At 36.8% G+C, this 23,594-nt stretch overlaps 1 protein-coding gene and 1 non-coding gene across 7 annotated transcripts; both read right to left on the bottom strand.

The window, feature by feature from the left end:
• Positions 1–1,556: 1,556 nt before the first annotated feature.
• Positions 1,557–22,003, bottom strand: LOC143368435 (sodium-independent sulfate anion transporter). Of its 6 annotated transcripts, none has more exons than XM_076811177.1 (8): positions 21,848–22,003; positions 11,419–11,603; positions 10,270–10,407; positions 8,290–8,568; positions 6,670–6,979; positions 4,540–4,842; positions 2,906–3,140; positions 1,557–2,497 (listed from the first exon to the last, which is right to left on the bottom strand). In XM_076811177.1, exons 1-8 carry the CDS (start codon positions 21,891–21,893, stop codon positions 2,230–2,232), a joined length of 1,764 nt encoding a protein of 587 aa, XP_076667292.1. In that variant the 5' UTR covers positions 21,894–22,003; the 3' UTR covers positions 1,557–2,229. The 6 variants fall into 6 exon arrangements, with proteins under 6 accessions (XP_076667292.1, XP_076667309.1, XP_076667333.1 ...); XM_076811194.1 differs by lacking the exon at positions 21,848–22,003 and adding an exon at positions 15,448–15,753; XM_076811218.1 differs by lacking the exon at positions 21,848–22,003 and adding an exon at positions 15,444–15,751 and having other exon boundaries at positions 10,270–10,450.
• On the bottom strand, positions 21,412–21,493 carry Trnas-aga (transfer RNA serine (anticodon AGA)). The gene has a single exon. It is a non-coding gene; the product is annotated as a tRNA-Ser (tRNA).
• Positions 22,004–23,594: the final 1,591 nt, after the last annotated feature.

Genomic DNA, 23,594 nt, shown 5'->3' with positions numbered 1-23,594 from the left:
TGGTAGCTTTCGAAGGAATTAGTAGCATATAATAAATCAATAACAGCATCACATAACGTTGATTTAAACTTCGGTATACCTGCAAAGCCGTGCTCGAAGCGTAAAGGTTTAAATAAAGAATCCAACTCTTTAATTGAGCACCTTACAGCAAGAGGGGTGCAGCTCCATCGTCACCAACTTCGAGTAAATAACAAAAAACTGTTTATAAAATTATTGCTTTGACTCAACACTAAAAAGAGAACACTAATTGAAGAATATATTTTTTCACACAATAAGTCTCTACTTAGTAGTTATTGAGTTGATAAATTTTAATTTCTACTTTAGGCAAAACCATATTAATATTTCTATTTTTATTTATTTCCAATAAATCGTTCATTTATTATCGGAATTACATCAAACGTTTATCAAACGATGTATAATTTTATTTTACATATATTACACGTCATAACTCGAAAACTGTCGGAAATCGAGCTGCACCACTTTTGCTGCAAAGTCCTCAATGCAACCTAATAACTACTTAAAGTTTATATAGTATCAAGTTTAAGGGGTTACATACACCGAGGACCCTGAAAACAGGAGACTTTTTAGGACTTTTTTTTTACCTATATGAAATTTTTAACCGACTTATTAATTTTTTATTTTTAAAGAAAATATGAGTGTTTGAACGTAAATTCAACCTAGTCATACAATTTCTCAGACACATTTTATCAGTTTTTTAATGCTTAAAACCAAAGTGTGGCTGTTACAAAAAAAAAACGATATGACAAAGACTAGTTTCGTTTATGTACTTTAAGGGGCATTTTTTCGTTTTTTTCTTTTAGGTGACACCCGGAGGAGATATTTTTGGCATCACAAAACCCCTTTTGTGACCTTCTTGCTTTGTTCATTAGCCACTACACAGCGAACAAGATGAACTATCATATTTTTTTTTTTTGAAAATATTCTTTGAAGTACAAGCTTTCAAGTGTATATTACGATTTTGGTTTAACTACATTACTTATAGGTAGAAAAAAAATTATAAGATGTCCCTCGTTTTCACGGTCCTAGGTGTATGTAGTCCCTTAAGGAGAGGTTCCGATCTAAAAATCGATTTCTTTTTTATTTCATTTTTTGAATGTTCAACCTTTTAGGAATATGTGTTTAAAAGGATTTGTTGAAATTCGTAAAATTTGAGTAGCGGCGAATGAGTGGCTAAACCCCGGTCACTCGGTGCTCACGTAAAACTTTAAACGCGTTTTTCTCGAAAGTGTTCTCAAAATCGGTGGGGCCTGTATCTCCAAAAGTTATTATCCGAATCGACTGAAACTTTTTCTATTTTGAAGAATATACTTCTGACTATGGGAAGAGCCAGAAAAACTTACAAAATTACATTTTTTTAGAAAATAGCAACACTTGAAGTTTGAAACCACTTTCCCCCTATATTTTTCGTTTTCTACGCCTGTAAAAATGATAAATTTTTAATTTTTTGTAAGTTTTTCTGGCTCTTCCCATAGTCAGAAGTATATTCCTCCAAATAGAAAAAGTTTCAGTCGAATAGGAAAATAACTTTTGGAGATACAGGTCCCACCGATTTGGAAGAATTTTTTTAGGCCTCGGCTTAAACGACTCCCCAGTGCTGTCTGCAATGATTAATCATAAACAAAACAATTTATTTCTGTAACTTAAGGCATCCTTAATACAATGCAAAAAGTCCCATTAAATTATATATAGCAGTTTTCCTTTAATTAATTCCTAAAGATCACCTATTTTTGTGGGCTCTAGACCGGAACCTCCCCTTAAGTCTTAACCCCACACGACAAAAGAGAACTCGACCACAGAGACGACGATTTCGTAATCCTGCAACTACGAACCTCGTTCCATAGGCACGTCGTCCATTAAACTATTAAACCAATGAAAATGAGATTTTTCTTAAACTCTTGTTTCTTTTTCTTTCTCGGTATACCTGGGACGTATACTAAAAGTGCAAAGGACTAACAAGAATTACCATGCCGCCGAAGAATTCAAAGGAACATAATACCAGAACCGCGTTCACCCAGAGAGGAGCCGAAAGCTCGCCTAGCGAACAACCGATTCGGTTTTAGAAAACGCTTCTACCGTTGGAGGAAATATTCCTCAGCGTTCGCGATGCTTCATTAGACGCGAGATTCGGCGAAAGAGCGGCACGCTCGCTCGCACACGTTTGGGCGCATTCCAAGGAAAGTGTCCCGCGCATTCATTAGATGCCGAATTTCACTCGCGCGGGACGTGAGCTGGTGCGATTCTACCTGAAAATATTTGAGCTATGCTGCCAGAGCTTCTGAACGACATCGCCAGGGAAGCGTCGTAGCTTATCATAGTTCGCCTGGCTTCCTCGCACCAATTCCAGAAGACGAGCTTCTGGTCCCTGGACTGCAGGTCGGCCAACAGCAGCGCGAGGTTCTTGGCGACGGTCGCGTCGATTCTCAGCACGTGACGGCCCTCCACCACCACGGGGATAGTCTGTGCTCTCTCGTCACACCTGAAAGACAACGGCGCCCTCGCGAGTTGAATAGAATTAAATAAAGAACATTGCTGGGCCCGGCCATATAGCTCGCAGCAAAAGTGGAGGTGAAGACTCGCCTAGGTATAATGGAACTTATAAAAACGAACAAAGAACGTAAGACGCGGACGAAGGCCTGCGAGGTAACCGTTTTAATGTTATATTCTACAATTTATGATTCATGATTTGTTTGAACCGATTTTCGGAGTTGGGCAAGAACACTTAAAATGCTCCCCTAGTTAGAATGGAGAATGAAAAGCCGAGTATCTCGAAACTTATTCGTTTCATTTGCTTTTGTGGGTTCCATTAGCCAGAGAAGGCTTCGCCTATTATTCTGATATAGACTGCGAACGGTTTAATTAGAGGATGAAAGATAATACGGCTCACCAGTACATCACTCGTTCACGGAGATACTCGGCGGCTGGATAGCTGAGCGATTGTTTCGGCGATACAAACAGAATCGTCAGGCCATCGACAACACGCTCCTCGATCAATAAACCGGGCCTGGCCGCGAAATAGAGCAGGAGAATTAGATTTACCGCGATTCCAGCAATCATGCCGTATTCCGGGCCGATTACCAGGCAGCTCAGCAAAGTCACTGTCAAAGGTATCAGATCGATCTCTACGAGCAGAGACAAATACCGAATTACTGGCACCGTAGCGAACAGTGAATTGTCAGCGAAACAGAGTTCCGTCGCGGACAGCGAATCGCGCGGGGTCGCTGGGAATGTTTCGTCGCGGCATGCATGTTTGCCATGCATTTTTAAAGAATCCATTGGTGGACTGTGTGCATCGCGTTGTATGTCGAGACCAGTCAGCGAACACTATTTTTTTTGTACTTTCTCTTGGACATCGTGGTTCATTAGAATTGCTTTTACTTTACTAGTGGAGTTCGTTGAATTGAATTTTGAATGTTTTATTGGTCACCTAGAATGTGGATCATCCTCCGAGTGGAAATGGTCGTTTTGGAAATTTGTTCAGAATTATATACCTTGAAAAGGATAATTGTTACGGAATAGTATAGATATTATTACTCTGTGACATTATTACTCTGATATTATTACTCTGTGACAGTATGTAATTAATAAGCCACGTTGAAAGTTTTAAAAAATAATCGCTTCATAATCAGGTCTCGACATACAATAAATGAATCCACTAGAAACACTTGAAATTTCGCTTGCGTACGCAAAGACAATTCTTCTTCATGTCAGTAAATACTGTTATCTCTATGTTCATTTGTCCTGTGGCAACAGAAACTTTAATCTCGTTCAAAAATGAATTCACCTCTCAAAAAAAAGACACGAAATCAGTTGTATCTCTAAATTTAAAGTCTATTACTTATAAGGGATGTTCGCCAACTGGAAAATTAAAAAACATTGGAAACTTTACAGAAATGTAGGCAAGTCAGTGGCGCACCCAGAGGTGGTCAAGGGCACTCCCCAAGGGCAGCCCTGGCACCCTCCCAAAGAAAAGGTACAAAGGAGATTAATGTAACCACGACTGAAGTAATTCAAGAGTTTTGTAAAAAGCAAAAAAGCTGAATTTTATTCTTGAAATGAATGTTTATAATCACCTAATGAATTTTATTGAATTTCCATTAGAAATATTTTTATCCCTTCAACTCGGCATCCCCCAAATTAAATCCTGAGTGCGCCACTGGTTCAAGTGGTGCTAATAACGTGACCATTTTTTGTTTTGCGAAAACAGTCCCTCAACAAAAATTGCGAGTTCTCATATTATCGCGAATATTTGCGAAACTGCAAAAGGCATCTAGAGAAAGTTTAATTCAAAGATTGATGTACAGTATGACGATGCGGAGTTTTCGAAAAATGATTTCACGGTACTACAAAGGACCCTCGCTATTTTCGCATTAGGGGTGAAGAAACTGCGAAAAATGTGGTCGAAAATTTCGTCACGGACGTGGGTAGGGTTTGAAGGGTGTGCGCCCGCGAACGCAAGAGATTCAAGTGCAACTAGGATGATGCGCTGTCGAGCATAGTTGCTGACTAATCGGATCTTACTTTTCGTTCTCCAAAGCACGCTGAATATGCGAAGCTCAAACATGTAGTACATGGCAACTATAATCACTGCGGCGAGCGTTGCTTTCGGGATGAACTCGAAAGTCGAGGTCAGGAGACCGCACGCTAAAAGCACCAGGCATCCAGTAATTACACCGCCCATCGGTGTTTTTACACCCGAAGCGTTGTTTACGGCGGTCCTTGTGAAGCTTCCTGTGGCGGGCATCGATCGGACAAAGCTACCGAAAATGTTGCAGAACCCCAAAGCCAACATTTCTTGATTAGCATCGACTGTCTTCCCCTTTGCTGGAAGAAACGGATCGTGGATCAAAACAATTAAAGCTCTCGCGACTACCTTGCAATTTATGCTACGTGTACGCTTTCGTGTAAAAACAATATTAGACAATCTAAGGTAATGGTTGAGCTTTGGCTCCGTTGAAAGTTATCGAAATTTCCTTTTTCATAATTGAGGGCCTTGCAGCAAGAAGGGTGGCAGCTCCTTTTTTTACCGTTTGTCAGTTGCGACGAAAACAGATCTACATCGTTTGGTGCCCGCTTAATGCAAATTAGATAAAAAATGAGCGATTTATTGCGAATAAATAACAATATTAATATTAATATTTTTATTATAGAATAAATAAAAATAGAAATATTAATATTTTTATTATAGAATAAATAAAAATAGAAATTTTAATATTTTTATTATAGAATAAATAAAAATAGAAATATTAATATTTTTATTATAGAATAAATAAAAATAGAAATATTAATATTTTTATTATAGAATAAATAGAAATAGAAATATTAATATTTTTATTATAGAATAAATAGAAATAGAAATATTAATATTTTTATTATAGAATAAATAAAAATAGAAATATTAATATTTTTATTATAGAATAAATAAAAATATAAATATTAATATTTTTATTATAGAATAAATAAAAATAGAAATATTAATATTTTTATTATAGAATAAATAAAAATAGAAATATTAATATTTTTATTATTTGTTACTTCGTATTAAATCATCGCAATTTAACACATTACTTTATTTTATATTTTATCGACCCGGTATTTAATATTAAATGTATTAGAATCAGTGTGTTTGTTCAACGTATTCTACGCGTCACGTCGCTCATCCATCATAGGACCGCTCCAGGTCACGCATACAGAGAGAGTAAGGCGTTCGAAATTAGTCAACGTGTACAAAATTCGGTGAGTTATTCAAAGTATGTTATTGTACGGAAGCGGCAGTTAATCCATCCGTTACATGTTATGAGAATTATCCCCCGATAAATTGTCGCCTTCCCTTCAGGGCGTTAATGCATGCCTGAATTTTCTTATTTGTGTAATAGTAACCGTTTGACTGTACTCGTTACCTCAAAATTCCTCGTTCCACTACCGTTGTATGAAAACCCGTACTACATACGATAATCGATCCCACCATCGTGTTAGTTGTGGGGACTTCCCCCCAGTCAATTATTTATTATCGTCTATCGTCTATCGTCATGTTTGAACATTTAAATTTCGCAACCGTGTTGCGATTCAATTTTCCCGGGGAATTGTAACGTTTCGAAACGAACGTGACTACCGTTGTGCCTGTATTGTTTATATATTCGCAAAACCCATGTAAAATCCCTTTTGTACCACCCTTTGATTTTTCTTTTCCTTATTTTTTTTAATAAATGCTAATCTTATACAGATCTGTCTCACTTTATTCGAACCAGGTGCCACATCACGTGCGGAGACCTGTATTGGTTTAGATAGAAGTCGAATCCCAACATAATCCTGAGTTTTGTTCCAGAGCTCCGGTTATGACAAAATTATAAAAATAATTTTTAAATCGTGAAGGGTTGCGTGAGAAAATTAGACTGAACCGCTCGGTCGTTCAAAAATTCAAACGCCCTCAGGTAAATATGGAATTGCACCCACTTGCTGCAAGGTCCTCGATTGGTTTATACGCTGGCAAAGCGTTTGGAGATGTAAGGGAAATGCCTCTAGAGGATGTAACATCGATATTATTGATCATTTGTGCTTTTCTTCGTTACAAGTGATAGATGTCTTATTTTATACACTCCACCCGCTTTTATACAGTTAGTTGGATGTTATTGGCTGACTTCAGAGACGTACCAAAAGCTTTTGCTATGGCGATGCTCTCCAGAATGGCGATCAGCGGGACGGAAATGGTAGTGCTCCCCAGTTCACTGACCACCTCCACGAAATTGTACGTGTGGTTCCCGCTTGCAACAGAGAATGGCGGTGGACCGAAAGACGGTAAGCCTTCGGTGATATTTCCCGTAATTTTGAAAGGTTTAATGCCGTAAGAGGACAGCGAATAGCTTAATATTATCCCAATGATGACCACCACGGCGTTTCGAGCCAACGACACGACCCACAGGCATTTCTGTAACGCTGTCCCGTTTTTCTTGCCAGGCAGATTCTGTCCCCCAATACATAAACGCGCGTTTCAACGTAACGAACTCTCGTCAACACATACTTCAACTAAATAATTATTCGAATACGATCGGGGTAGCTTTTAATTCGCGGTGTAAAGCGAAAGGTGGATTTTTTGTGTTTCAAAATAAATTAACAGTATAAAATGAAGTGAAAAGGCTTTGAAAGTTTGTTGGACTCCGAGCACGGATAACTGCGTTTCATCCAAGAAAATCGAATAACTAGAACAACACCGTAGATATTTTCGTTCAATTTTAGTCTGTAATATGCTGTTACAATGTGAAAATAATAGAATAGAAGACAGAGTAGCTGTCCCTCTAATATATTTATTTGAAACTAGCTGACCAGTTACTCGATTTCACCCGGGAATTATTTATGGTCTTTCCCACGTTCTTTATAAATAGCCAATAATCTAATCTAGGACGTATGCAATGTGTATTCCAAATTTAATTGAATTTGTTCAGCCGTTTAAGCGTGAAAGAAGGACAAACAAACAAACAGACAACGTTTCACTTTTATATATTAGTAGGGATAGGTACTTTATTTTAACGCTTGGCACTGTAAGAATTGTTAAACACCACTTCATTGCGATGTAGAAAGTATTGCCATTTTTGTTTACCACAAACGTTCTAATAGACGCTAATGTGCTCTGACTGGTCAAATGTTCGGAAGCATTTCAACTGTGGGAAATTTTCGTTGATTAATGCAGACCACTTGTTTCATACGATTTCAGGAATAAAATGTCAAGCTGAGCAAGGTTCATAAATACTAACACAAATTGATACTAGTCTGCACTGATTGTTCGACTGTCACTTCTGTCCACGTTCAACTGAGCAGTTAAATGAATTTTTACAACAAAAAAAAACAGAGTGTAAGGGAATTTGATTTTACATTTTCGACTCATTTGCAAATGTGTAAACAACCTTTGGGCATTGTACCAAAAATGATTTTAGATCCCACGAAATGATTGTACCATTTCGTATTTGAAAAATAAATTAAAGATGCCTTGGATTCGTTCTTACATACTATTCAGAGTATTTATTTCATCACCCGCAAATCTACATAGTCTGCACAATTGTCACAGCTACACTAATCAACGATCACCTAATATCTTTTCAATTCTAATATTAGACGAGGTAGAAGTAGTAACGTGTGAAATATTCGAGTGATGCAACCAATACTTCCAGTAGCGTAGCAACATTTCTCTAGCATTAGCTCAATTGCGCCTAGCTAGTTGAATAGTAAAACCATCTACCCGTTGTGTATTCGGATTAACAACTGAAAAGGCAAGCTTACCTTGAGGCAAACCAGTACGATCATAGAACAGACTCCCAACAGCGTGTCCCAGTGCGTTATGTCATTGACATGATCGACAACTTTGATAATAGCGTCGATAAAAGAATCGCTCCTACCACTCAGGCCAAGCAGCGTGCCCAACTGAGATGTTCCAATTATTATTGCAGCCGCGTTGCTGAATCCAGAGATCACTGGCATGCTAACGAATTCCAAGAGAAATCCCAAGTGGAGCAGCCCCATAAGCAGGATTAAGCAACCCGATACGAAACACATGAACACCTGAGAAAGGGACCACGCAAATTGCGCTTCGTTAACAGAAATCACGACTGAATTTCTTCTACAACGTTACTTCATACTTTCCAGAATAAGTTGACTGAAAAATAGATTTACGAACTATGTTTTATTTTACTTATTTTTTCCTGCAGAATCGTCACTATAGGTACCATTTTTACCATAGCTTACGAGACACCCTGCATGAATATATTACTGAAAGTAATCTGTATTTATTTATTAGGCACAAAGGGCCCGTAATTACAGGCTTAACCTAATTTCAATGGACTGTATAAATAGCGAATAGGTAACTTTGAAATTTGTGGTCGTCGGAACGATATTGTTGAATTGATTATAGATCGGAGCGACTATTCCATATAATTTTATTGTGGTTGAATTTTGCGGAGTTTGTAGTAATCGCGGTCCATTTAATCACTGCAGAGATCGTTGCCAATATATTACTGGATAACTGAATTACTTGTAGGTACTATGAACGAGTACGACTACTGTTTGTTTCCCTACTTAGTTCAATAACCCGTGTGAACGTACGGCTCAGGCTTTCTCAATGAATCACTTGATTTTCTTTGAGAAAGTTGTCCTGAAACAGGTGATGATTCGCGAAAGAGAAATCCGATGAGTACGATGCGTGAGACAGCATTTTTCAATTTAACCGTGCAATTATCAAGTCTGTTTTCAAGTAGCCTTGCATCACCACGGAGTAGAATAATTATCCTTCTATAATTCGCTAAAAACCAGCATTATAAACAGCCTTCGATGTGCAATGTCAAGTTTGCTATAATATCTCTACTGCAACGATCTGTGCAATCTTGAAGGGAAAAATTCCGTGCATACTAATTGTTCTTAGACATTGCCTGCAAAGACAGGGACGTTTGACATTTTCAGCTGTAACGATAAACAATTTATGGATTAAAGAAAAAGTATACTTCATCTAACGGATTTTTCTCATAAATAATTTTTAAGTACATTACCTTTTGTTAAATCTGCTTTGATAAATTATCAACCAGAACAAGTTTCATTACGTTAAGACTTCTCCACACGAGACACTTCTGTGACCCACAAGCAGAGATGGGCAAAATTGTTATTTAAAGAAAGTTTCGAATAGCAAATAAAAGTTAAAAAAAATATATATTCGTCAGGTGTCAAATAATCTAAAGTTACTGTAACTTTTATTTAGTCCGTTAAGTGAATAATTTTTTATTTAGTTAATGCTCAACTCTACCCACAACGAATATAGCTTAGGGTATATTCATATGATAGAGGCAGTGCTGGTTTATCGAAAATAGAAACCTATAAAATATGGGTATGTCTGACAATGCAATACCAGTCGCAAGCAGCTGCTGTGATAATGCCTTTGCAAAGGAAAAATCAAAAAATCTCTTTGTATTGCGTATGAAATAATAATATTGGAAATACCCTTGGAACAGCTCAACCCTCCATGCACATTCGGCAGTGCGCAATGCAGATTGCCTGCTCGTTGATTAATAATAAAATTCCTTGTAAAAAATCCTTAATAACACGTCCGAGGTAAAATATACATGCTTCGGAGGAAAGAATTTTATAATTCATTTCGCCGCACACCGGTATCTCATTACTTTCTCGTAAGGTAAAAAGGGTTTTAAGAGTTTAAGACGGAGGAAGGCGATGGAGCCTGACGCGAAAAGAAGCGAAAAAACATAGAGGTGCACTTACGGCGATGTCATCCCCGAGTCTCATAACATGCTGTTGCGACAATAAAGCCATTATTGCTGTTGGGCCCACCGTGACATCTTTGCAGCTACCGAACACCAAATAGACGAAGCATCCCATGAAACTGCTGTAGAGGCCATACTGAAGGTTTCAAAAGTTCACCTAACGAGAATCGGCTTTCCATCTATTGTTGATTTAATATAACTAACTTATTTCTATTTCAATTCACTAATCATCAAGGAGTAACGAACACCAGAATTTATTTTCCAACTTTTACTTCGTTTTCTTCCTCCCCCTTTTCTCCAGTGACACGTTACACCCTCGGGTTATGAAGGGAAACTTTAAACTATGTGTTTTTGTAATAAAACTTCTTACAGCTGTTATAGAGATATTTCCTTTCTAGAGATTATTGTTACATTTCAGTTGAACCTGCCTTCGTTCTGAGTTGTAACTGAATAATATAGTGTGTAATAAATTGAAGTTTTCCAGAAAGGTGTAGGTTTTTATATTCCAGCAGCAACTGATTAATACACATTAATCGAAACAAGAAAGATCGCTTCTTTTAAATTTAACAAACAACCCAACTATCTCGAATGAAAACTACTCTGCACACCTGTTAGATAATATTTTTGGTTTCTAACTTATTCAGAGTATCTCGATATTACCAATGCAAAAATAACATGTTAAATAAATTTCACAAAGAAACAGAAGAACGTTATTAAGAAACACATTCCCAAAAATTAACTAACCCATTCCAATAAAAAAAAAAATACTTTCCTCACAACAAACTTACATGAAAGTATTTCACTGCTGTACGTTAATCATCTTCTAAACCAAAATAAAGAAGATATTAATATTTCAGTACTAATAAACCAATACATAATACATCTCCTGCAAACTATTTCAATCTATTCTAGCATACTAAATTTTTAATTCAGTGCTCCAAAATAAATTTTCAATTCAAAGTAAAAGCCTATCGTCGACTAAAATCGAGAGGCCAAAGCGTACGTGTGCTTTTTTCCGCCCCTGGTAATATCGAAAAAGTCCCCAACTAAATTCCTACTTTCACTTCCTTCACTTCCAAGTACACCCCCATAATTTCATTTAAATTTCCAAAGAGAAACTCGTGGAGCGTCGAGCAGGCATACACACCTGAGCGGGAAGCCCAGCCACAATCGCGTAAGCGATGCCCTGTGGTATGGCAGTCAAACCGACTGTCAATCCAGCCAAAGTGTCCTGGAGAAGTTTGGACCAGCTGTAGAGGGGCAGCCATGCCAGGATCGGTATCCTTCGCAATAGGAGCTGCTTCAAAACGAACCTCGAAGTGACGTTTCGCCCTGTAACCCAAGTCCGTGAATTTTTTCACAGGTAATTAATTACTTCCCAACTAATTGCCTACTTATACAGGGTGGGTGACAAAGGGTGGTACAACGAAGCACAGAGCGATCCGTTGCGCAAAACCAAATCGCGAATGTGGAACAAAATTTCCTGACAGCAGCCTCTGTTTTCAACCAGATCTGCAGAATTTGGAATAACTGTGGTTCAACCGTGAATGGCACAAATATTCGTGCAGAAATAAAATTGAATTTCTGGTATATTATTTTTGAAGAAAGCTTCGTTTTCGAGGAAATTTAATGACTTATTGACTTCGCGCACGCGGGACCGAAAATCATTTCCACCATAAAATACCATGCCTCGGAAACAAAGCCTGTTTTGAAGAAAGTTACTCTACAATTTCCACCGATTTTGGTATGCGACGGGGTTTTTTTTTCATTCACAGTTGTATTCATATTTCAACGACAAATTCTGCTAATCTTTCACCAAGTGCCCGGACGAATTTTGAAACTCGACGTTCTCGGAAGCCTCGAAAGCCTGTAAAAAGAAATCACCCTGTGTAACTCACCCAGACTGAATAGAAGTCACCCAGAGCATTTATTTTCAACGAAAGTGGATTGGAGTAAATACCAATTAATTTTTGTTTCGCATAGATCGAGTTTCTATTATTCTTTTCGAAAGTTTCTTTCTGTTATGAAAGTTAGTAAATCTTCGGTGATGGGTAACAAATTTTTCTTAATCAATGATAGGTGAAATGTCCTGGGGGACATGGCAGTTTCCATAGGTTCCTGGTTCCAGCTAATTCGTCCGTTCATCGAATAAACAAAGCTGCATCGATAAACATTGCACTCTCGTTAACACCATGATTGACACATACATTAGTGGATAAATAGAGAACGCGACGAGTAAACGCTAATTTGACTGTGAAAATAATGCGCGTGTGTAGCGCAATGGACATCAATATTGGTGAATCAGCCAATTAACTGGGGACATGTTAATGACCGTGAAGTTCTGCTTTGATCGAAGACACTTATTTCTACTCTTTGCAGATTTGCAAACCTACTGTATGTGAATCAATTAAGCTACTGGATTGGTGCATGTGAAATTGCCGATAAAAGCTCCTTCGGTTTTGGTGGTGGTGCAATAATAATTGCTAGCATCACAGAGGCTCGAAGAAAAAAGATAAATAAAAACAGTTAACTAGCAAAAAATATTTTCATTCAAACTTCTCTACGGGAAACTGCAATTTCATATACACCACCCTAATGTGTATAAGAACGGGACGATAAGTGAATTTTCAGGGTAAAAAATGACCCGAGGACAATGAAAAAGGAGCTGGATAGACGATAAGCATAAATACCAGGGAAGCAAGTATAATCACAGAATAGATAAGAAATCACTGAACACTAATCTAATGTACTTATACTGTGTGTTATATTTAAAATCATCTATATAAACAAGGAGTTGTTATCACTGAGAGGAATGTAAATAGACAACTAGCGCTAATGAACTTCGCAGTATTTTAAAAGATCTGCACACGTTTGCAAGCATAGCGCCGCTCTTACTTGCCACCACTGGGGAATACAGCACTTCTGGCATGTTCGTGAAATCCTTGACAACGAGATTGCGCAATTGTTCTTAGAAACACAGGTCCGTTAAGTAACAAGTGTTCCTTATTATGGATCACACCGAATCGAACGTGAATTTCACGGGCTCTTATGCTGACGAGTCTTATCCCCGAGACGAATGGAACAAGACTCGGAGCCTCGAAGAATGCACACCGGATGAGCGACGAAGAGAACCGCAATTATGTCTTAAATAGGTGATATTGCAACATGTTCTATCCATTGACTACAGCCTCTAAATCGTTAATGGCCCACTGATGTCAGCGTATTTCGCGAAATTCCATACTTTAATCACATAACGTTACAGGGATAAAGACATCGTTACCTCCCGCGAAACAAGGTATAAAACATTAATGTTTCGTAAACCCCCGACGCTCGCAGGACCGCGGATAAATTTATGCGGCCGGTAAAAAATCCTTAACCGTATATTTTTTATTGGCTATCTCCTTGCGCCCGCGTATAACTGATGCATCTATGAAAGCAGGCAAGAAGGTTGCGGCGTGTAGTGCAGCATCGTTAGGGATAATAAAGATTATCAAGGATTACGGAATCAGAGACGCGACGTTAATGCGCAAAATTGATTTACTTTAATCGATATCGCGTCGGGAGAAGTATTGAGACGTTTGGCGTAAATACAGTCGCGTGGAATCAAGGTAGAATGTACAAGATCACTCGATTGTTACTGGAATAGTAAAAACTATTTGGGGAATAATTTTTTAGATGATAGGTGTCGTATGCGTCGATTTATTAAGGTTTGCGAGATTGCATATAATTATTGGAATTCAAAAAATTCTGAAACTTTGTGAATGTGTGGCGGATTTCCTCCTGATTACAACGCAATTTTTGTTTGCTGCCCAAATTCACTCTAAGGGTTGAAATTGACCCCTTAAATTCCGGGTATTTTCCGATTTTGTGTTAGAACTCCCGAACTGTAAGAACTGCAAGTTATCAAATGATAGACCTAATTAAAATAAGTAACTTATGCTGGAAACCATTTTTCTAACTCTTACAGATTGCGAGTTACGAAATGAAGTCGGAAAATAGCCGAATTTTGCCTTCGCACTTTTTTATTTTTATTTAATAAGGTGTGCAAAATAATGAATCGTTTACAAGCCACTTAAATGCCCTGATCCTATATCTTCGTTCGTGGTCCAGTCTGTACGCGTTCTAAAGTCACGAAAGCAATTTTCTAACATACAATATATTTTTTCCCACAAAAACTTTTGATATAACGTACACATTGTGCTTTGTACTCCCTGCAGAAAATAGTGACAAAATATCGTGACTAAAGAACGAACCTTGAAAAGACAATCGAAAGGAAACAGTATATAGGTATTTAATATTGCAATTGGTTTCGTTATTAGTCGTTGACTGCTATAGTATAAAGAACTTGCAAAATATCAGCTGAACAGGTGATTCAATTATGTTAACCATCATAACTGACGATGACCAAAAGAGAATTTAAGATGAGAACTATTAAAAAAGTACTGTGATTCACAAAATCTCAATCGTACCCCTCATTTTATGTCCCACAGACTATGAACATCCCCAGGGCCCGATCGAGCTCTTTGTCGCCCTTTATATTTAATTGAAAATAATTATTTTAAAATGTAACTATTGACAGTGAGTGATTTTTTTGCAGGCATTTGTTGAATAAGAAAAGCCTTTTGCTTTATACAAAGTTAATATTCATAAAAAAAACAGTAACGGAACAAAATGAAATGTACATATAGGTAGAAGGTGGATGCCAATTTTTTAAATATAAAAAACCGCAACTCATAAAATATTTTAAAGAATCAATAAAAAGCAATTTGTAAATTTGGTAAAAATTCAAACATGTACTTTATTGGTTTGTATCGATTTCAATTTTCTCTTTCTACCCATTTTGCCGCCGCTCTGGGCAGTCGCCCTGTTTGCGCGCCCCTAGATCGAGCCCTGAAGATCCCCAAAGTACCCACATGCAAAGGGAAATCTAATTGAAGAGTCCTTGCAGAAAACACTGTAAGTGCCAAAAATTCAATTCCATTAGCACATAGATCATTTCCCTGAAAATTGTTTCTTTTTAATTTTAACACTTACAGTGTTCTCAACGAGACTCCTCCAATTTCAGAAATATCAATTATTATTATTCTAAACATTCCTGTGACCACCAACGTGCGCACGTACACTCACACTTATAAATGCACGTATATCTACATACTGATTCCATGCATCTACCTACACATCACCATGATTTTAATATCGACGATCTTTTATCCGTTAGAACGACGTTATCCCAGTGGGTGGTTGTCACAAGTGGATTCGACCTACGAGCCACGTTGCTCCGTCTGCGAAGACGATAAATCACGGCTATCCGCCGATAGACTCTAAGCACTACGGATCCCGCGCACTTTCCCTCCGCGGCTTTTCGGGCACACTGGCAGGTGTAACAAGCCACAGTTGCAATTAAAAACCCGGTGTCCGGTGGAATAGGCTCGCAAGCGTGCGTTCAAGCAGCGATAACACGTTTGACTTGCGATTACCGGGCTCCGCAGATAACGGTCGCTCGATTCTGAGATATGTTGACACTGCATAGAGAGAATTTCTTTATTCCCTGAGACCGTCTGATCTCCGGCACAGGCGAGCATACCTCGTGTCTCCGTAAAATGTGCTTTATCGTGGAATCCCCACTAATGCCCCTCGATAACAAGTCACATGATTAATCACAACGGTAGTACCTACTGTGTTTAAATTCGTGAAATCCCGACTATCCATTACGATTCGCGTTTAATAGCGTGCAAGGATATCGCGGGCCGATGGCTCGGTAATTTCGCTGCACGTTGCAAAACTAGAACCGAAAGAAACCGCGTCCGCGTGTTGCGTTCATGGTTTAATTTATTGGCTTAAGGCTCGACAGAAATTCCAATCCGCCGTGGATCGCTTAGAAATCAGACTTCGGTGGGAATGATCTCAAGTACGCTGAAACTAGAAAGATGTTTGAAGTGACGGATTACTTCGTTACTTCCGTGTTGAAAATCATTTTAAAACAGTGCCCGGATTTTGCGAGAAAAGCAAATCGGTCATTTGGAAATGAGATTCTATTTTTAAGCGACTTCAAAAAAGAGGAGGTTATAGATTCGACCTGTATGTATTTTTTTTATGTTTGTCCCAGCATAACTCCTCAGCGTATGGACCGATTTTGATGATCGTTTTTTTTATTTGAAAGGCGGCGATGGTCCCACCCTATACTGTGTCAATATTGGCCCAATATTTTGTCAGTTCTGGTTAATAATAAAGAATATTGTCACCTAATTATTATTATTTTATGTACTTGCACGCATATCTCCTAAGTCTGCTGTGTCAATATTTATTTTTTTATAAATTTTGTATTTTTTGTCTTTTTAGTTTTATATATATAAGAAGACATAAAACAACTAAAGCAACTAAAAACAACTTAAAAAAATAAAATTGTACTGAAAAGTAAAAAATAATTTAATCCCTTATTTAATCTACGACTCTCATATTTTTTAAATTGGCGTCTCATCGTTTGCGCTCTGTAAATCTGGCGCCGACTTAAAACATATGAGAGTCGTAGATTAAATAAGGGATTAAATTATTTTTTACTTTTTAGTGGATTTTTATTTTTTTGAAGTCGGTTTTAATTTTTTAAAAAATTTTTTTGTTATTTGTTGTAAGTACAGTAATAGGTGACACTAATGGGATTCGCTTTCAGGGTTATTCTTGATCCAAGCATTTCGTATGAAGGACAGTCACCTGTACTTATTCAAATATAAAATAAAATGGGAAATCATTTGGTTAGTAAAAAAATGACGACATAATTCAGAGGAAACTCGTTTGCTTGTTCGAATAAACGTACTTACGAGTATTTTAAGATAACTTTTAATCGAACAAGATAATATATTATTTGAATAAGTAAGCATTTCTGAAAGATTTTACTCAAATAATGCTCAGGCTTGTCAGAAGTCTACGTAATGATATTTGATGCAGGGTTAAAAGATTTACTAACATTACAAAAGGAAGAGGTAATTACAGCAGAATCAATTTCCACAAGAAGTGTGGAACTGTGTCTATAATAACGTCACGAGCACACGCGCGGATTTTCCTTTCAACCCCTTGGGGGTTGTAAGGCCCAAAAATATACCGATTTGCTAGCGATTGTCACTCACCAAATTAATATTCAGTGGTTGCTTTAAAAACGTCACCAATGTCGTACAATAATAATAATTATTTATTGAACCAGTAGACACTACGAAAACAGCAAGAAGGTAAACAAAAAATACATATAAGAAAATAATAAAGAGAAAAATAGTAGAGTTAAAAATTATATACTACTAGCTTCACTATCCGGCTTCGCCAGGAATTTAGATTCTGATATTATAACAAAAAAAAATTGCAAAAATGGTGAGATTCATCTGGATTGGCCAGGCATAAAGAGCTGAGGCACACCTCGTGATCCTCGATTTTTAAGTTCAAAAGTATTTAAGCGACAGACAAACACACAAACATATAAACTTTCTGCTTTATATATGTATTAAGATATATAAAAGTAGAAGTAGAGTGTAAAAAACGAGGTCCAGCTCTCAACCGTTGTTAACATAGCCACTCAATACTACTTAAAACTCTATAACTAATAAATTCGTATTAGTCGATGGAACGTGATTAATATTTAAACTTCAAACTGATTATAATACAAGCAACTGTGCTCCAGCAATTTCGAAATAGCGAAATGATAGACCGTACGAAGGTTGGCGTAATCGTTTCCCGAGTGATAGACAATATCCGATTCCTTGGAGTTCGTCTGAATTTCGCGACAAGAATTGAAGAGTCCTTGCAGAAAATGTAAGCGCCAAAAATCGAATATAGTATTACCACTGGCAATTAGGACATTTCCCGATAAAAATTGCCTTTCTTTAATTGTGGCACTCACGGTGCTTTCTACGAGGACTCGCCAATTTGCATTTCCCCTCCGAATGTCGCAACGAGAGTATCTGTCTAATTTCCCCAAAGTTCGGAAAGTGGGCTGTTAGATCTTTTAGCGGGCGATAAAAAAGTAATTGGTCGAACGTTCCTGAAGGGAGGACGATACCTCTCGGACCAGGGCGAACGAGAAAATTCGAACATCTGGCTCCGAAAAATTAATCCAACTTGATCGGCCCGGAATCACCACGCGCAGCACCTGCCGACGCAGCGATATAGATCGAAAATGCCGCGAAGAATGTCTACGTTCTTAAAACCTGCACGTCTCGGGTGCCTTTAGAAATAAGGCAAGCAGATGTCCTCGAAACGTTCTTCGAAAACTAAGAAACTGCATGCCGTGGAACAGCGGCTGAATTTTTGCTTCGCGCTGAACCTGCTTTTCTTCCGCAAGACGGAACATGACGCAATTGTTTGCACTCAAGTATGTCGGTCAGTAACATTATTAATAGAATGAGAAATTCGAGACAGATTATCCTGGAGCACGCAACGCCATCCTTTAATACTTCGTCATAGGTTAAAAACGCGATGGAATGATTCTGTTCAAATATTCGCTCTTATTAAATGATAAGCAGATGCGATTTTTCTAGCAGCAGGGGGCAGGGAATTATTAGGGGAGCAGTTTTTATTCTTCGCCGAGGGAGAGCAGATTGAATTTGGTAGACAATGATCACTGAAACGGTGAAGCGCGGATAAGAATCAAACAAACACGCGTATCAGAGCAAACATGATCTGGCACATTTACGAAGTGGAGCATTTTTGACAGATTTGACAATTCTTGGACAGAGTGTAATTATTTACAATAGTGGCACGCGTTGATATAGAAAATAAAAAAACTTATATAAAAAAAATTATGTTAAGCGACTTTATTTAAAGGCATTAAAAACTAACAAGTAAGTACTTTTCTTGTACTACAATTTCGATGGTGGTGCCTATGTCACTTTAAGTAAAATTGTTAACAAATTCATTTCGACGCTTGATTCTGTATTAAATTGAATCATATTCTGTTATGACATTTCCTGCTCCACGATTCTACTTAAAGCGCCGTATCACCGTCGAAATTGTAGTACAAGAAAATTATTTTTTAGTTTTTAGTGCATTTTAAATATTATCGTTTAACGTGGAATTTTTTTTATATGTTTTTGTATTATTAACTTTTTAGCGTCTAAGTTTTATTTGCGGTTATAGGCTGATTTCAAGTCGTTTGGATTTGTGGTTATGGGTTATATTTATTGATAACCGGGTAACTTTTTAAACCCCTCGGGGCTTTTCTTTATAATTTTGTACTGTCATCCAAACTACGTACGCCTGCAAAGTTTGAAGTCTATTGGATAGTTGGAAGTGGGTTAAAATTGAGTTTCTAGATTTGAACAGAACATACAAGGAACAAACAGAGGATCGAATCTGATTAAAATCGTTGAAATAGATGTTTTGGGAAGCTTTCCATTGCAAATATTATTGGGAACAAATTGTTGTATATAGTTCTTGTTGTGTACTCGTCTTAGGATTTACTGGTCAAGAAATACACTTGTAACTCCGTTGTAGAATTGATAGTAAATTGCGATGAATAAATAAAAGAAGAAAAAAGATTTATATCTCGCTTTACACTGGCCATAAATTCGGGATCATGTCTTTCGCCAGTGTAATTTTGGGACACGGCCATTAAATTAGTACAATTACCACTTATCTCCACACAGAATAATATTTTAACAATCGTTTTATGGCGCCACTAAATTCTTCGACTCTGTTCCTTTTTATTACGACTAACCAATGGAACAAAAAAAAGATAAGGAACCTCGTGTATTCGTCAGTTGGAGGACTCTGAGACTCTGACAGACATTTTTAAATTCTAAAACGCACAATGATGCAAATATAATTGACAAGGGGCCAGTAATAAGTATGGGAACTGTATCTCAAGGAGGGGAATAATTACTTATCGCAATTACAACAGCAACTTAGTCCCCCAAATTATAAAAATTATATATATAATATATAATAATAAAAATTAATAAAAATTATATATATAATATATAATAATAAAAATTAATAAAAATTATATATATATAATATATAATAATAAAAATTAATAAAAATTATATAATATGTATATAATTTTTATAATATATATATTTTTATTAATTTTTATTATTATATATTATATATATATATATATAATTTTTATTAATTTTTATTATTATATATATATAATATATATATATATAATGTTTATTATTATATACAATAATATACAAATAATATATATATATATACAATAATCTTTTTATACGTGAACACTTTCTGATACGAAATTGAGTTTGAAGTTTTCTTAGTAACATTCCCTTTCTTTTATCAAAGATTGTATTTAAGTTCGCTATAATGGTAACTCATGGAATTCCCTTCAATTGAGTTTATTGATCCCTGTTACACACGAAATAAGTGTATGTGCGAAACATATCACAATATTACATGTCCGCCAGAGATAAATGAACTTAATTGAACTGACCAGCACGAGTTGCTACTGAAACGATTATGGCTCCAAATACAACAAAGAAGTCGATGAAAACAGCCAGACACAATATACTTGCGCCTCGTTATCTCTATATTGATTGTTTGGCACGGAAGTCCCGCGCGCAATCGCGATCACATGCGCTTAAAAATTTTGAGTGCACTGCAAAGACAATATATAATAATTAGCGCTATCTAGCAAGACTCCAACTAATTATTAATCTTTCTTGCACACCGAATGCTCGCTCGCGCACAAAAAGATAGCGCAGTAAAGCAGAAAGTTATCGTTACATCGATATATTAAATAATCAAGTGCTCTGACTTTTCTAAATTCTCCATCACAATTGCTACTCGCTTTTGTATCCCCGTGTTTTAATAAAAAATATAAAAAACAGGTTTTGTTATCATTCCTTAAAAATAAATTTTAATATATAAAGCAGTCAAAAGTGCCTCAGCTCATTATATCCGACTAATCCAGACGAACGTGTTTATTTTCACAAAAAAAAAACTAAAAAATTCCTTTTTTTATAAAATCAGAATCTAAATTTCGGGCGAAGCCGAAGTGGTAAAGCTAGTATGTTATAAATGTGTTGCCTCTACTAATAAAAAATTAAAAATTAATTTATTACAGTTGAATAATATATTAAACTTCGAAAAATGGTTGAAATGTAACGAATCTAAAATAAAAAAAAAATTAATATTCCACCGCAGTCGGTAGGACTCGAACCTACGCTCCCAGAGGGAATCTGATTTCTAGTCAGACGCCTTAACCACTCGGCCACGACTGCTACGTTCTCCCACTGCCCTCGTCCAACAGAAATACCAGGTGGACACAAAAAACATTCTAATATCACGAAATTATATAGCAAAAACGAATTGTCACGGCATTTCCTTCATTGTACAATTACCTGCAACCTCCAATTATGCGACTAATCCGACAGTTCTGCGTGAAACTAAGTCGAAGCACGATAACCGTGATGATTGGTAAACTGTGCGCGGCTGAAGGCACTTATGATTCAACGAACAGCATATAACCGTTGTGGAACATATACAAAACATGAGAAACGATGGGCGAATCGAGTTATGTCATTGAGACCTGATTGATACTGTGGACAGGTTAAATTTTCAAAAGAGCAACTTACTTAACAACGGCGTCGTTTCCCCAATGCTTCCTCTTTCGCGGGGCATTTTTGCATAATCGAGCACAATCAGGCAACCAACTCCGTGTATACCTACGGCACAAAAGCGTCACATATCCCAGCACAAACGAGCGATTCGAGAGCTGACGATGTCGATAAGGCAGAGCGTGATTACGAAGCATGATCGTGATGCAATGTTATCAATCGGACATGCGTGCACAATGCCATGGGCATTATATGTAATAGAAACGCCTCGTCTATTCTGGGATGACACCTACCGCTGATGATTACTGATTTTTAAACGATTTTATTCAGCTTCGATCCTCTGTTTGTTTGTATGTATGGTTCGAGTCTGGCAACTCAAATTTAACCCACTTCCAACTATCCAATTGTCTTGAAACTTCGCAGGCGTGCGTACGTTGGATGACAATATATTTAAAGAAAAAAATTAACCCTGAGCGGGTGAAAAAATTACTCAGTCATCGATAAATGTAACACATAACCACAAATCGAAACGACTTGAAACGAGCCAATCAAATTCTTTACGAAAACGACTGAAACCAGCTGCGTTCGGGACGCTAGTCGCATCGACGATTACAGAAAATACACAATTTATCGAGAAATGATTCGCCATGTATGTACGAACAGTAAAACTAAAACTTTGCAGGCGTTCGTAGTAGAAATTGTAGTACAAGAAAATAATTATTTTTTAGTGACTGTAGCACTACAACGTTTAAGCAAACTGTTAAACTGTATAGCAATAAAAGATATTTGTAAAGAAGTCTGAGCTGTGAAATGTAAATCCACAAACACTGAAAAGTGGACAATAAAATATATATAAAAAAATATTTATGTTAAACGATTTTATTTAAAATGTAGTAAAAAGTAAATTAAAATGCACTAAAAACTAAAAAATAATTCTTTTCTTGTACATCAATTGTGACGATTTTATTTAAAGAGATATTAACACCATCAAAATTGAAGTACAAGAAAATAATTATTTTTTAGTTTTCAGTGCATTTTAAGTTAGCTTTTACTACATTTTTAATAAAATCGTTCAACATAATTTTCTTTTATATAATTTTCATTCAACGTCCGTTCGTTAATGGTGAATTGAAAGAACAGGTTACTCGGATGGGTTAATATTCTAAATCGCATATACTTGCGAGAGAAAAATGGCAAGGAGATATTTAATAAAAATCAGGTGGTTAATGAAAGTGGCGAGAAATATTTCATTGTTACAAAGAACAGGAATAGAAACCACTTCGATTAACGATAATCAATAGCTATTTCAGAAGCGTCAGGCATTTCTTAACACTGAAATAAATCTAACGCCGATAAGGGATTACAACCTATGATCTTATTACTAATTGTAAGTTATAGATTCGATAGCCTTGATCAATACGGTATCTCATCAGCCGTCGAGATTAGCTGAATAAATTGTGCCCGGAGATTTTTTTAAGGGACAGATATACATGGGCGTACAATGTCCTTGAGCCTAATATAATCTAAAGTAGTTGAAATAAATGTACATACAGATGCATCACGTGTCACTGTATCGACGTTATCTGCTGTATGTATATCTGATAGGGGGATCCAGAACACGTTCGCTGAATTTTCGCGTGCGTACCTAGGTACAATGAAAATAAAACATGCGCGTCAAGGTTTCTTCAGACGTTTTAGATGAAACCTTTCCTCGAGAAAATATAACATCTACTTTCCTCTATGTAAATCTAACCCACGCTATACG

Source organism: Andrena cerasifolii, chromosome 1 (assembly GCF_050908995.1).
Source record: "Andrena cerasifolii isolate SP2316 chromosome 1, iyAndCera1_principal, whole genome shotgun sequence".
NCBI lineage: Eukaryota > Metazoa > Arthropoda > Insecta > Hymenoptera > Andrenidae > Andrena > Andrena cerasifolii.
The sequence above is the reverse complement of the archived record's forward strand: the minus strand, read 5'-3'. Positions and strand labels throughout refer to the sequence as shown.